The 14,781-nt window shown below is 46.7% G+C and overlaps 1 protein-coding gene across 1 annotated transcript in view; it reads left to right on the top strand.

Annotated features, from left to right (window-relative positions):
• The first annotated feature begins 12,648 nt into the window (after positions 1 to 12,648).
• Positions 12,649 to 14,781, top strand: part of DCDC2 (doublecortin domain containing 2) — a 160,661-nt gene continuing 158,528 nt past the window's right edge. The window contains exon 1 of the mRNA XM_047101272.1: positions 12,649 to 12,941. Within this exon, the coding sequence (XP_046957228.1) occupies positions 12,649 to 12,941 (293 nt within the window). The remainder of the gene's footprint in view (positions 12,942 to 14,781) is intronic.

Below are 14,781 nucleotides of genomic sequence, written 5' to 3'. Positions count from 1 at the left end.
ACATATGTTTGAAATATTATCATTACACATTCCAAATTTAGTAATAACTTTTTTCAAAAAGGGTTGAGATGAGTAAGTTTATTATTAAGAAGGAAGGAAGGAAGGAAGGAAGGAAGGAAGGAAGGAAGGAAGGAAAAGAAGAAAGTGGGGAGGGAGGAAGTGAGGAAGAGAGGGGAAATAACAAGAGGGTATGAATAAGAGTCTAGGTGTTTGTTGGCATTCAACCAAGAAGACATTAATGAAGTAACAGCACTCAGGGAGGGCCGCCCAGCTGAGGTGAGTTTTGAGGTGGGTCTTGAAGAACTGATTGGATATGATACCCTGAAGACATGGGAAAGGAAGTGGAAGGAATCCTCATGAGGAAAAGAAAATGAGCAAAGACAATCTGGAGGAATGAGCCCAGGAAGAATCCAGAAGGCAAATAGTCCTCTCTCCCATACTCACTCAAAAGACATCACTGCAGAGATGGCTAAGCCCCGTCAGGGAGGGCCCTGAAAGCCAGGAACGATCAGTGAGGCTGCCTGAGAGGAGGCCCAGCCGGTGCTGACCACTGTCCCCTCTGACCCTCGTAGGGGCACAAGAGCCCTGAGTCCCTTACTCCTCTTGGGGAATCCGGGTTTTATGCTCCTGCTCTATCAGAATGTCCTCCAGGGATTGGAGAAATTTCCACTCTTCGTCTTCCAGAGCTTAGATATGCAGAGTCCAGAATTCCCTAAAAGCAAGGGAGGAGGGCTTCCCGCTGGCTTTTCCTTGCTGTGATTCTGCACCTAGGCTGGGATTTCCCTGAAGTTCCCCTCCCTGTGGAATGAGGTTAGAAACCCTGAAAACCATATGCCCAGAGGCCCCATGAGAGCGTGCAGTAGGTTGGAAATATGGCTGTGCCCCAAGAGGGATCTGGTGGAGGGTCCCCACAGCTGAGGGCCCTGTGAGTCGCGGTCTCCCATTTGGGGTGCCGCTCAAGGTGGATTCCAGCATCCTACCTGGGTGAGTGGAACAAGCCAACCAGGGGTGGGTTCTGTGTAAAATCCCACTTCTTCCATCTTTAGGGGTGAGGGAAGCTCTCAGATTATGGCATATAATATATAAGATATAACATATACACTGCTGTTTTCTTTGTATGGAATGCTTACACGCCAGGTTTTTGCACAGCTGAGTATCTCTTGTCATTTAACCGAGCTGAATGTTCACCTCATCAGAAAGACCTTCCTTAGGGGCACCTGGGCGGCTCAGTCAGTTAAGTGTCTGGCTCTTGATTTCTGCTCAGGTCATGATCTCGTGGTTCGTGAGTTTGAGCCCCAAGTCAGGCTCTACACTGACCATGCGGAGGCTGCTTGGGATTCTCCCTCTCTCTCTCTCTCTCTCTCTCTCTCTCTCTCTGCCCCTTCCTCACTCACATGCGCACTCTCTCTCAAAATAAATAAACTTAAAAAAAAAGATCTTCAGTGGCTGCACGAGTTTGCGTTCCCATCACCAGTTTTAAGGGGTTCCCCTTTCTCCACGTCTTTGCCAACCACTGCTATTTCCTGTGTTCTTAAGTTTAGCCATTGTGACAGGTGTGAGGTGGTGTCTCATTGTAGTTTTGATTTGTATTTCCCTGATGATGAGTGATGGTGAGCATCTTTTCAGGTATCTGTTAGCCCTCTGGATGTCTTCTTTAAAAAAATGCCTATGCATGTCTTCTATCCATTTTTTAACTGGATTATTTGTTTTTTTGGAGGGGTGTTGAGTTTTCCACATTCTTTAGGAACTGGTATAGCCACTCTGGAAAGCAGTATGGAAATTCCTCAAAAAGTTAAAAATGGTGGCTCAGTCAGTTGAGCATCCAGATCTTGATTTTGGCTCGGGTCGTGATCCCAGGATTGTGGGATCGAGCCCCATTCAGACTCTGCACTGAGTAGAGCCTGCTTAAGAGTCTCTCTCTCTGTCCCTCTGCCCCCCTTCCCTGCTCACGCTCTCTAAAAAAACAAAAACCAGGGGCGCCTGGGTGGCGCAGTCGGTTACGCGTCCGACTTCAGCCAGGTCACGATCTCGCGGTCCGTGAGCTCCAGCCCCGCGTCGGGCTCTGGGCTGACGGCTCAGAGCCTGGAGCCTGTTTCCGATTCTGTGTCTCCCTCTCTCTCTGCCCCTCCCCCGTTCATGCTCTGTCTCTCTCTGTCCCAAAAATAAATAAACGTTGAAAAAAAAAATTAAAAAAAAAAAAAACCAAAAACCAAACCAAAACAAAAAACACAAGTAGATGGGGACTAAGGAGTACCAGATGATGTATGGAATCCAAAAATATCCAACTGTACACACGAAACTAATATTACACTACATGTTAACTAACTGGAATTTAAATAAAAAGAAAGAAAGGAAGGCCTTCCTTAATTCACGTAAAGTATCCCATAGTCACTGTCTGTCACAACCCTTTTCCTGTTCATAGCACTTGCCATGCCATTCTCTAAAATGTCCAGAAGGGTGACACATTGTCTATTTTGTCACTGCTCCAAGTGCTTAGAACAGTGCTTGCCAAATAGTTGAGCAAATGAATGTTATATGTGTGTGTGTGCCAAAGGAGAGACACAGAAAGGGGGAGGAGGAGAGAGAAAGGAAGGGAGGGAAGGAGAGAAGTGGGGGTGGAAGGAAGGCGTCCTAGCTCAGGTCTCAGCTATGTCCACTACAGGGATTCACATGCATCTGAACACGTCTGCTAGACTGTCAGGTGGACCTGCTAGGAATGTGTTCTTATGAGAAACTGAGGCATCACCAGAGAAAAACACACACCGTGGAGTAAAGGTGGAAGGGAAGTAAATTTGGTCCCAATAACAAAGGCTGGAACACGGGGCTTGGGACAGTGTGAAGATTAGCATCTCACTTGTCAGCTTCCAATTCCCATGTAAATCCAAATGTTGTATCCCCACTCATCAGCTGATGGTGTTGTTTTCACTTTGGGGCTGTTATAAACGCTGTTTCTGTGAACATTTGTATACACATTTTGGTGCCAACATATGTTTTCAATTCTCTTGGGTATATGCCTAGAAATGAAATTGCTGGGTCATATGGTACACTATGTCTAACTTTTGAGTAACTGCCAGACTCTTTTCCAAAGAGGCTACACCATTTTACATTCCCCCCAGAAATGTATGAGTGTTCTAATTCCTCCACATACTCATTAACACTCATTTTCTTTAAAAATTTTTTTTTTAACATTTATTTATTTTTGAGACAGAGAGAGAGAGCATGAACAGGGGAGGGTCAGAAAGAGGGAGACACAGAATCTGAAACAGGCTCCAGGCTCTGAGCTGACAGCACAGAGTCCGACGCGGCTCGAACCCACGGACCGCGAGATCATGACCTGGGCCGAAGTCAGACGCTTACCCAACTGAGCCACCCAGGTGCCCCCCACACTCATTTTTATGTGCTTTAAATTCTCACAACCATCCTCGTGGGTGTGAAAGTTCTTATAATACTTAAACTTTTGCCGCCACTCCCCTCTCCATTTATATGCAATTATTTTCCAGTATGTTAGTTCAAATTGTGTCGTAAACACCATACATCAGACATTGTTCTTACTGTGTTATGTAATTGTTAAAAATGTTGACCACATAGTTAATGATGTCTTTGTCTTTGTTCATCAGTCCTACTTGCCTTTTGGACTTTTATTCAAGATCATTTCTTTTATGCTTGAGTTAAGTTCTTTGAAATTTTCTTCAGAGAATTCCTACTGGTGGAAAATGCTCTTAATTTGCACTCATTCTTGAGAAAGATAATTTTGCTGGGGTAGAAATCTCATATTTAGAATTATTTCCTCAACACATTGAAGATCTTAGTTCACCGTCTTCTTATTTCTATTGTTGCTTTTGAGAAGTCAGCCATTAATGTGTTTCATTTGTGGTAATTTGTATTTTTCCACAAACCGCTTTTAGGATCATATTTTGTATATTTTCTATGGCAGAATCACTTCAATGTACCTAGATGGTGATTCTTTGAATTTATCCTACCTGGGATTCATTTGACTTCCTGAATATGAGGATTTATATCTTTCAGCCATTCTGGAAAACATTTCAAATAATGCCTCTGTTCCATTGTATCTATTTCTCCTTCTGGAACTTTGATCAGACATGGCAAGTAGTCTCAATTTGGCCTTTGACTGGGACGCCTGGATGGCTCAGTCAGTTAGGGGTCTGACTCTTGATTTCGGCTCAGGTCATGATCTCGGGGTTCAAGTCCCGAGTCAGGCTCTGCACTGGTGTGGAGCCTGCTTGAAATTTTCTCTCCCTCTCTGCCCCTCCCCCCCTTTCTCTGAAAATAAATAAATTTTTAAAAATAGAAAAAGAACATGAGTCTCAGGTCACCAGGGCATGGGCAGGTGTTCTTAGGGTTGAAGCTGATTTCAGTGCTTGATTACCTCCCCAGCTTTCTGTTTTCACTCAGCTTTTGGCTTTTCTGAATGATTTTCATTCTTGCTAAATTGGCAATGCATTTTGAAAGCCTTAAATATTTTTAAATCCAGCATTTTGTAATTGTTTTACAAGAAGAGTGATTCAGGATATTTAGCTCATGTTGGAAATGGGATTCTCTAAATATCCTTTTTAAGGGATCCATAAAGGCAGAAATCATCTATGAACAAATACATTTCACAGTAGCACCTAACACAACATTGGGTTTATCATAGTAGCTGTTTGGCTCTCCTCAAGATACCTTGGTTCTTTCTTATGTCTGCATCACCCTTAACTCTTAGATTAATTCATGTAACAGATATTTATTAAATACCTGCCTTTACCATGATGCTAAGTGCCAGAAGATTCCGGCAAGATAATATTTCCTTCTGCAGTTCAGAGAAAATAGAAACCCTCTGTGTGAATTCTCTCAACTTCTCTCGGCCTCTAAACTTGCCATTTTACTGTGGGGCTTGCAGATCATACCCTAATGAACTGAAGCTTTTCACTGATATTAAATCTCTTGCCATGAAATTGTATGTTTTTCAGAAGAAGAAAATAGTAACTTAGAAAAATGTGACATTTGGTTTATATAGAATTAAAATTTTTTTTATGTTTATTTATTTTTTAAGAGACAGAGAGACAGAGTGTGAGCGGGGAAGGGGCAGAGGGAGATACAGAATCCGAAGCAGGCTCCAGGCTCTGAGCTGTCAGCACAGAGCCTGATGCGAGGCTCGAACCCACCAGCCATGAGATCATGACCTGAGCTGAAGTTGGATGCTTAACCTACTGAGCCACCCAGGTGCCCCTGGTTTATGTAGAATTTAAAGACAAATTGCTATAGGTTTCTTTGGGGTTTGCATTATGACAGGAAGCTACATAAAAAATGAAGGTTCAAGTTTATTGTTTCAGGAGATTGTGATTACTCATCTTATACTCTAAATGGCACCAAATCAACTAAAGTAGGAAATGATTACTTTTTATTACTCATAACTCCTTAAATACATAGTGATGTATAGAGGAAGCATTCTTACTAAGCTCTAAACCTCGGTAGGGCGAGGGGGTAAAATGAGAAGGGGAAGGCTTAGGGCATGTTAAGTAGAATCTACATGATTTGGCTGTGAATAGGAGATAAGGACAGTCCTTCTTACACTTTTGGGTACTTTAGATACAGCCACCTGGGGTAGGCAACTCAGTACACAGACTTCATATGAAGAAGAGTTTGGTCATTACTGACATCAGCTGAGTTAATGGGACAAGAGGAATGTAGGACTCATCAGAAGCAGCCACCATTATTCAAATGCATGTCCAAGAAACAGTCTCAAGAAGCTGAAGGTGTTCGTTCTGAGATTGAGATGAGAACACCAGTTGTTAACGGTGAGGATGTTCTTCAAAGGAAAACTAGCAGAATATGTTCCACATGTCATAAATATCTCTATTGCCTTGACAGACTGTCAAAACTCAGTGGTGGGGAAGAGTCTGGCATCCTGTGCAGGTGCATTCCTCCCCATCTGGCTGTGTCCTTCCTTCCTTCCTTCCTTCCTTCCTTCCTTCCTTCCTTCCTTCCCTCCCTCCCTCCCTCCCTCCCTCCCTCCTTCCTTCCTTCCTTCCTTCCTTCCTTCCTTCCTTCCTTCCCTCCCTCCCTCCCTCCCTCCCTTCCTTCATTTAATTTTAAGTGAGCAAAGGTCTTTGTACCATTGGACAAAGAGGAAATTCAGTTCTTTACTAGAATGGCACTACCAACTCACTTAAAATTTTTTAAGTGTTTATTTCTGAGAGAGAGGAGAGACAGAGTATGAGTGGGGGAGGGGCAGAGCGAGAGGGAGACAAAGAATCCCAAGCAGCCTCCAGACTCTGAGTTGTTAGTACAGAGCCAAGGTGGTGCTTGAACTCATGAACCTCAAGATCATCACCTGAGCCAAAGTTGGATGCGCAACTGACTGAGCCATCCAGGCACCACAAACTTACTTTTGCATCATAATAATCAAGGCACTACCCCTCAAGACACAGGAAAAAAAGAAAGAAAAGAATGTAGAGAGTAATGTATACTTGCTTCTCTTGAACTTGAGCAGCAGAAGCAGGACTTTCTTACAATGCTCTTGAAAATACTTATGCAAAAAGATGTTTAGGAATCCAGGGACCTGATACATCAGCTTTCAAACACTCCTCAAGTTGTTTCATCTTCTCAGATGGATAAGGAAAATGCTCACTGTTCCAAACTACTCCTCATTGAGTGAGGGGCGTGGTGGAGGAGGGGAGGTGCTCGCAGCCTCACTTCTCAGGTGGAGACTCTGAAGCTGAGACCCGGACATAGCGGTGACGCCAAGCTGAGGCTACGTGGGCAGTGACGGGCCTGAATGTGTCAGATCTCTTTACTTTCCCAAGGTCCTATTTAGATTCCTCTCACTAAGGGATGCCCAGCACACTGCATGCATGCAGAACACTTTTGCTAAGGTAATAAAGGCTGGAAGAGAGGCAGGTACGGTGGTTTGTGGGTGGCTCCATCCACCTGCAGGTTTTCAGAGACCCTCACCTCGGGCACGATGTTTCCGGTGCCAGTTTGCCAGGCTCAGGAACATGTTCTTCACCCAATTCTGTACACGGGGGCTGTCCGAAGATGGTGATTTCTATCAAGTCCCCAGAGTTAACTATGTCCACCGTCAGCAGGACTTGGCTCATCCACTCCATTTCTGGAACTACGGCTCGGTCGGGGCTTAAGCAGCAGAAGAGAGACTTTCAGGGGAAACACGGTGGGAGGTCAGCGGGAGCTAGACGTGAAGGGAATGTTGGCCGGGACAGAGAAAAGCTGGAAGGTGGGCATCTTGGCGTCAAATGTGGCCTGCAAATCCGGCAGAGAGTGCAGAGGGTTGCTCTGCGGGGTCCCTCTCGGACTGGAGGGTTACAGCACCAGCACACCTAGGGTGTTAAGGTGGAAGATGGAGTCAGCCAGCCACGTCTCGACGGAAAACACAGTTCCTGCACAGGAAACCATCAGAGCCGAGTACAAACCCCGGTGGTGAACGTGGTAACCTCAGAGCCTGCCGGGGACTGGAAGGGCGTCCACTGGTCCCCCTGGGCCTCGGCAGCAGCTACGTCGTCTACTGTGCTAGGTCCGGGAGCTCAAGAAGAGCAAGGGCCAGGGAGCCCCGGCAGAGCTCTAGGAAGCGCGAAGCCTGTGCCCCCTTGTAAGTTTCCTGGGTGGCCCCGCCTCTTCCTGCGACTCCACGCTGGGGTTCCGGGTGGGTCCACCCAATTGACACCTGATGCTCTTGCCTGGTGGCTCTGAGGGGCCGGACCTCCTGCCCGGATCCGGAAGTGGCATTTAACTCAGGCATTCAACGCGAGTCAGACGCTTAAAAAATGGTGCCCCAGCTTAATTTATAAACTGAAAATTACTTAGTACTTACTATAATATATATATTACATATATATCAGCCTCTGTGCTAGGCACTGGGGATATATGGATGGATAAAAAGGACACAAGTCTTTTCCTTCAGGGTATTTATATGTCTGCACATATAATTATAGAAAGACTAAACATCTAATTATACAAAGACAAAAATTAAACATGTAATTATACAAAGGTTTATCATTACAATCAGTAAGAACTGTGGAGGAAAATATAAAATATGTGCAGAGCTATTCTGATCTGGGAACTGAGGTAGTAAATCTTTCCTGGGGAAATAACATTTAATTGGGACTTGGTTGCAAGGAGCCAAAAAGGCAGCGGGGGATAATGAGCTGTAAAGTATGTGCAAAGGAATATTCAAGGACGTGGAAGGATAAGTCTTGACTTTGGGAAGCTGCAGGGAGAATCGAGCGAGAAGAGAATGGGATTCAAGCATTATAAGCCAGCAAAGCCAGGCTGTTGTGATCACTGTTGATGATGTTGGATATTATTGTACAAAAAACGGGGGACATCCAATAAGTTTTCAGCTGCAAAGTGACATGATTAGATGTGTGTTTTCCAACAGTCTTCCAGGCTCTTCTGTGGAGAATGGATAGTAGGGAAACACAGGTGGAGACAAGGTGACATTTTAGGTGATGATGGTGCCCTGAATTCAGAAAGTGGAAATGGATTTGGAGATGTACGAATGGATTTACTCATCAAGAAATATTTGAGAGGGAGAATGGATAGAACTTGGTGACTAAAGAAACATTATATAATTTTTAAAAAATGTTTATTTATTTTTGAGAGAGAGAGAGAGCGAGCGAGCGCGAGGGGGGGGGGGGTGGGCAGAGAGAGAGGGAGACACAGATTCCGAAACAGGCTCCAGGCCCTGAGCTGTCAGCATAGATCCCGACCTGGGGCTTGAACTCAACAGACCTCGAGATCATGACCTGAGCTGAAGTTGGACACTTAACCGACTGAGACACCCAGGTACCCCTGAAGAACCCTTATAAAACTCGGGGTGCAGTGTGGTCTGGTTTCAGCACAGTATTACATTGAAATAATAATTTATTATTTTTTAAATTTTATTTAAAATTTTTTTAATGTTTATTTTTGAGAGAGAGACACACACACACAGAGTGTGAATGGGGGAAGGGCAGCGAGAGAGGGAGACACAGAATCTGAGGCAGGCTCCAGGCTCTGAGCTGTCAGCACAGAGCCCGATATGGGGCTTGAACCCACGAACCATGAGATCATGACCTCAGACAAAGTCGGACACTAAGTTTACTGAGCGACCCAGGCTCCCCCTTAAATTCTTATTTTAGAGTGAGAGAGAGAGCATGTGCACCTATCTGTGTGCACATGAGTGGAGGAGGGGCAGAGAGAGAAACAGAGGGAGAGAGATAGGGAGAGAGAGAGAATCCCAAGCAGGTTCCACAGTCACTGAGGAACTGGACCTGGGGCTCAATCCCATGACTGTGGGATTATGACCTGAGCCAAAATCAAGAATCAGACACTCAACCAACTGAGCCAACCAGGCGCCCCTAACCTTGAAATAATTATTATTTCCACAGTAAGACAGAATCAGAAGCATTTCAGAAATTTATTCAGGCTCTTGAAGAAACGCAAAATACCTTTATGGCAATATTTTTGATGCACGGTAAAACTTCTTTGAGAATCTCTTGCCATCTCTCACTCCCGATATCTTTCTCACACTTAGGAAGAAGCACAGAAACGAAACTCTCCTGTGCGTGACGGCTCGAACATTCCCCAGCATCCACCTGAAGTGGCTCCTCATTCCACCTCAGCCCTTCGTGATCAGGGTTTCTGTAACCTTTGTGGCTTCTGAAATCCTCCCTTGGCTCAGTTTTGGGTTTCTGCATAAGAGAGGACAGCTCCCAAATGAATTCAACAAACAGAAGGAGCAGAGAGACTGAATAGGTGGCTATGTCGTTGTGTGTGTGCAGTTAAATGTGTTCTGTGAGGAAGAGAAATGTGCATGTTCAGATGGGTAGATGAGGGTCCATTTATGGAGACAGAGAATATAGGAAAAGAGGTGGTGTTGGTGAAAACATGCGATCATGTCAACGTGTTGAGTCTAGACTGCCTTTTGCTAGCATAGGGTAGCTGTTCAGGAACATGGCTGCTGAGAGCTGCCTTCTACTGCCTTGTGAGAGGCAGTTGTTAAATTTTCAAAAATCTCAAACATAGCCACTAAAAAAATTAAATTGTAGAAATGTACAGTTAAATAAGTTATATTAAAAACAAAGGTAATAGATGCTCAAAATTCATCACCACCTAGATTTTACTATTATCTATGAAGTTCCATGTCTACTGTAATGATATGGTGGAAATACCAAATAATGGCATGCAACTGTGCATCTCTTGCCTTCAGTGACCACAAATTGGTAGCTGGAAACCAGCCACATTTGCAGTATTTTAACCACAAAAATTGGCAAAAGCTATGAATCAAGGCCTTCCCCTCCCCAATAGCCAGTAATTAGATACTAAGTGGTCCAAGGGTTGCTCGGTTTACTGCCTTCCATCCCTCAAAACAGGTATTCTGTCTTACTTCTCACTTGGTAGCATATTTGCACAGATATTTTCCCTGCTCATTCCTGCAACCTGTACATTGTTTATAACTGGTTCACAGAATTCCTTTCTCTTTTTTTCCTCTGCATTATTCCCTTGTCTTTGGTCTTCTTTTGAAAACTGTTAAGTTTTAGGGCGCCTGGGTGGCCAGTTGGTTGAACCTCTGATTCTTGATTTTAGCTCAGGTCATGATCCCAGGGTCATGGGATCCAGTCCCCCAACAAGCTCCTCGCTGAGCATGGAGCCTGTTTGGGATTCTCTCTCTCACCCTCTGCCTCTCCCCTGCTCACACTCTTTCTTCCTAAAAAAAAAAAAAAAAAAAAAAAAAAAAAAAAAAAAAAAAAAAATTAAAAAAGAAAAAAACCTGTTCACTTCCAAGGAATTAGTGTATTAGGAAACTTTAATAAAAATGTTTCTGCTCCCCAGACTGCAATGTTTTTACACGTTCACTTTTTACATTACTATGACACGGTGGTCAAAGTAGTTCTGGAATCCCAGAGAACCAGGTTTGAATTTTTGTGTGTGACCTGAGGTAAGCTTCTTTAGTATCTCTACCTCTCCATTTCCTCATCTGAGGAAAGAATAATACTTACCTCTGAAGGCTATTGTGAACATCAGGCAGTTTACTTAAAGTCCCTAACACAATGCCTGCTACATGCAAAAACATTCAATTAATGGTAGTTATTATCAGTATTACTTTTACTCATATTTGATGCAAGAGGAACAGCGGGTGATGAAATTTGCACATGACAGGTAGCAGCAGCAAGGTCTTAAGAGGAATAAAGGGAATCCTGGCAGGAATGAGCTGAAAGAGTCCAACTTTTTAAAGAGAATTTTCTTGGTCCCACAAGACATATGTCCCAGAGTGCACTGGACAACACCTCTTTCCTAGAATTCTTAAAGCTCCCCTCCCCTGTCGCACCCAGGCACTGATGCAAGGATGTGGGGTCTGGGGCACACACAGCTGTTTAGCCATTTAGCCTTCTAAAGTTAGGCGGTGGTAGGCGCGCAAAACATCTCAGGTTGTCCTCTTTACCGCCGTATCGCCAGCTTCCAGCATAGCGCCTGGCACACAGTAGGCGTCCATTCGGAGAATGACCGCCAGATAACCCAGACTTTCCCTCCACCCCCGCCCCCAACCCTCACTTCTGCACTCTCTCCCCGGAGCCTGCGGGCAAAGCCCAAGGGGCTCGGGCGCGCGCACGGACTCGTTCGCGGACTCGGCGCCGCGCGTGGCTGCAGTTGCTATGGAAACGGCGAGAAGTAACAAGTCCATCCCCCCCGGGGCGAGGGAGGCCCTCAGAGACAACGGCAGCGGAGGAACAGCGGGAGTGCCGCGCCACCGTGGAGTTGAGCGCTGTGCCGGCGGAGCCGCCGCGCTGCGCCCCCGCCGGGCCCGCTCGAGCCGCTCCTCCCCCAGCCGGCCCTCCAGTGTCGCCAGGTACCCCAGCGGCTGGCGGCCCCACCCCACCCACCGCCTCCCGTCCTGGGACTCGGTTGCGCGCCCCTGCCCGCAGTGTTCAAACGGTGCCCAGGGGACCTTGGCCGGCGGCGGCGCGGAGGGTCGCGGGAGGGGGCTAGGGGTCCCGGAAGCTCGAGCCTCCCCCCATAGCCCTCAAGTCTTCTCTCTCTCTCTCTCTCCCTCCCTCCCTCCCTCTCTCTCTCAGTGCACGTTAGGCTATTACTTTTCAGCAAATAAGAATCTGGGCAATTCCAGGCAGAACTTAATTGCTTTCATTTGGGGGAGCAAGCAGGAGACAGAAGTGAGGAAGCAAGGCGAGAAAAGCCTTTTGGAAAGAGTAACACGAATATGATATTAGAAATGGAGCTTGGGCATCTTTCTAATCCGTGTGTGCGTGTGAGCGCGCGTGCCCACCTCTCCGTCCGGCGCCCCCTCCACTTGCCTGCGTAAAGCCCCTCGCGCGCTCCTGTCCGTAGGCGGCAGCACCTGGGCTCGGCCGGTGGCCTGCGAAGCAGGTGTGGTGCGTGCACGGCGAGCGCTGATTGGCTGTCCAGACTTTGGTGAAATACCTGGACGTGGCCCGCGAGTCCGCAGCCCGCAGGGTCTCGGCTGGGTGCACGCCAGGCGCCCTGCAGCTGCTCCTTTTTTTTTTTTTTTTTAACCGCGGGCTTGTCTGTTTCGCGTAGGTTTCAGGAAGCGACCCCCACGGGGTGCGTGCTGTGAGGCCTCGGGGCAGCAGAGGCGCCTCCCCCGAGGAGCCAGCCGGGCGGCGTCCCGCGGGGAAGATGAGCGGCACCGGCGCCAGGTCCAGCCACCTGTCCCAGCCGGTCGTGAAGAGCGTGCTGGTGTACCGCAACGGGGACCCCTTCTTCGCCGGCCGCCGCGTCGTCATCCATGAGAAGAAGGTGTCCAGCTTCGACGTCTTTCTGAAGGAGGTGACGGGCGGCGTTCAGGCGCCCTTTGGAGCCGTCAGGAACATCTACACCCCGCGCACCGGGCACCGCATCCGGAAGCTAGACCAGATCCAGAGCGGGGGCAACTACGTGGCCGGAGGCCAGGAAGCCTTCAAGAAACTCAAGTGAGTCTGTCTGTCCCCACCGCCGCCTACCACTGTACGCTGCATGAAAGTGTGGTGTTGGCTTGGGGGAAGCAGTGAGCCCCGCCTCGCCCACCCTCGGCGTGTCCAGGGGCTGTGACTGCGCGGAGCCCCTGCTGCAGGTGGGGTGGGGGGTTGAAAGTATGACTGGAGAAGGAATTTCACTTGGGCAGCAGGAGGAACAGGAATCTTAGAGAAGTATTCAGTGACCAGACTGGTAATTTAGCACTTTCCGTTCTGTTTATCCTTTCCTCTTTTTTCCTTTTTCTTGGAACCTGCCCTTTTGAGTTTAAAGATTTCTTAAAGATTATTTATTTAGAAGTATTGGATATTGTGTCACCAGAGGAGAAAATTGTTTTCTGCATTTCACCCCCCTACTGTTTAAATTCTTCCAGACTTGCATTCCGAGTAGAGCTGACCACGCCCCCACGGTTGTGACCCTCTCCAGCCCGCACAGCCTGCACGTTTATGCTATTAGCTTTATGTTTGGAAAAGCTTATTGGCTTACTGTGTTTGTCTACAGGTCTGTCTCTAGGTACTTGAGGGCTAAAACCTTCAAGCACGGGGGTCAATGTTGGTGCTTATTCCCAGGTCCTAGCAGAGAGGTCGCTCATAGTAGGTGTTCAGTGAGTGAGCAAACTGCTTAGGTCTGTGAAGAGAACGATCGTAAGCAAGATGTGACTGCTTGCCTTTAAGAGTTTACGATCTAACAGGAGAGAGACTACATGCACACAGGAGTAACTGCGCTTAGAAAAAAAATAAAGTCCTGTGGAAGTTCACAGTTGAGGGAGATTATTCCTGGTGGGGGTGGGTATTGCAGGGCAGGTAGATTTTTAACAGTGCATAGTTTTTTGTTTTGTTTTGTTTTGACTGTGTTAATTGAAATATATTTCACATAGCATAAAGTTCACCTATTTTTTTTTTTAATTTTTTTTTTCAACGTTTATTTATTTTTGGGACAGAGAGAGACAGAGCATGAACGGGGGAGGGGCAGAGAGAGAGGGAGACACAGAATCGGAAACAGGCTCCAGGCTCTGAGCCATCAGCCCAGAGCCTGACGCGGGGCTCGAACTCACAGACCACGAGATCGTGACCTGGCTGAAGTCGGACGCTTAACCGACTGCGCCACCCAGGCGCCCCAAAGTTCACCTATTTTAATCATTTCTGTTAGGTTCATGGAGTTTTGCAATATCATTACAGGCTAATATTAAAACATTTCCATCAGTCCAAAATGAAACCCCATCCCAATTTCCCTTTCTCCCCATCCTCTTGATGAGGGAACTTCGGGCAAGCTGAGGGCAAAGGACAGACTAACAGTCCTGCCCCTTCCTCCCCCACCCCCAGGTGGAATATGTGTGATATTCCTCAGACACTCCTGGCTACTCAAGAACAAAGGAAAGGGGTTTAAGTGTTTGCCTTGGTGGTGGAGGAAAGCAAGGCAAATGAGACATTAAATTCCCTTACTGCCTACAGCCCATTGACAAGTCCTTGAAACTAACAGAGTAACCTCCTTCTAGGAGCTCAGCTGCCTGGATGATGACACTTTGCTGGGGGCAAAAGGGAATCTTGGCTTAACAGTATCCTGACCCCCCCCCCCCAACCCCCCAGGATCCTGTAAGTCTACTTTAACATATAAAAATTCCTTTGGAAACGTCCTTTATCTCAACTCTGCCATAAAATATATGCTGACAATCATACTTCAAGCTTATGGCCCCTCATATACATCTGAAGGGCCTCATGACTTGAGGTTTTACTAAACAGTAGTAAATGGCATTTTCCTAACAACCGCTAGACCCTCAAAGTTCTGGAAACCTTTCGTCCA

The sequence above is a fragment of the Lynx rufus genome, unplaced genomic scaffold (assembly GCF_022079265.1).
Source record: "Lynx rufus isolate CCGP_SWC_20201006 ecotype Redwood Valley unplaced genomic scaffold, mLynRuf1.p SCAF_6, whole genome shotgun sequence".
In the NCBI taxonomy this organism is placed as follows: domain Eukaryota; kingdom Metazoa; phylum Chordata; class Mammalia; order Carnivora; family Felidae; genus Lynx; species Lynx rufus.
This window is presented reverse-complemented; position numbering and strand designations above follow the sequence as displayed.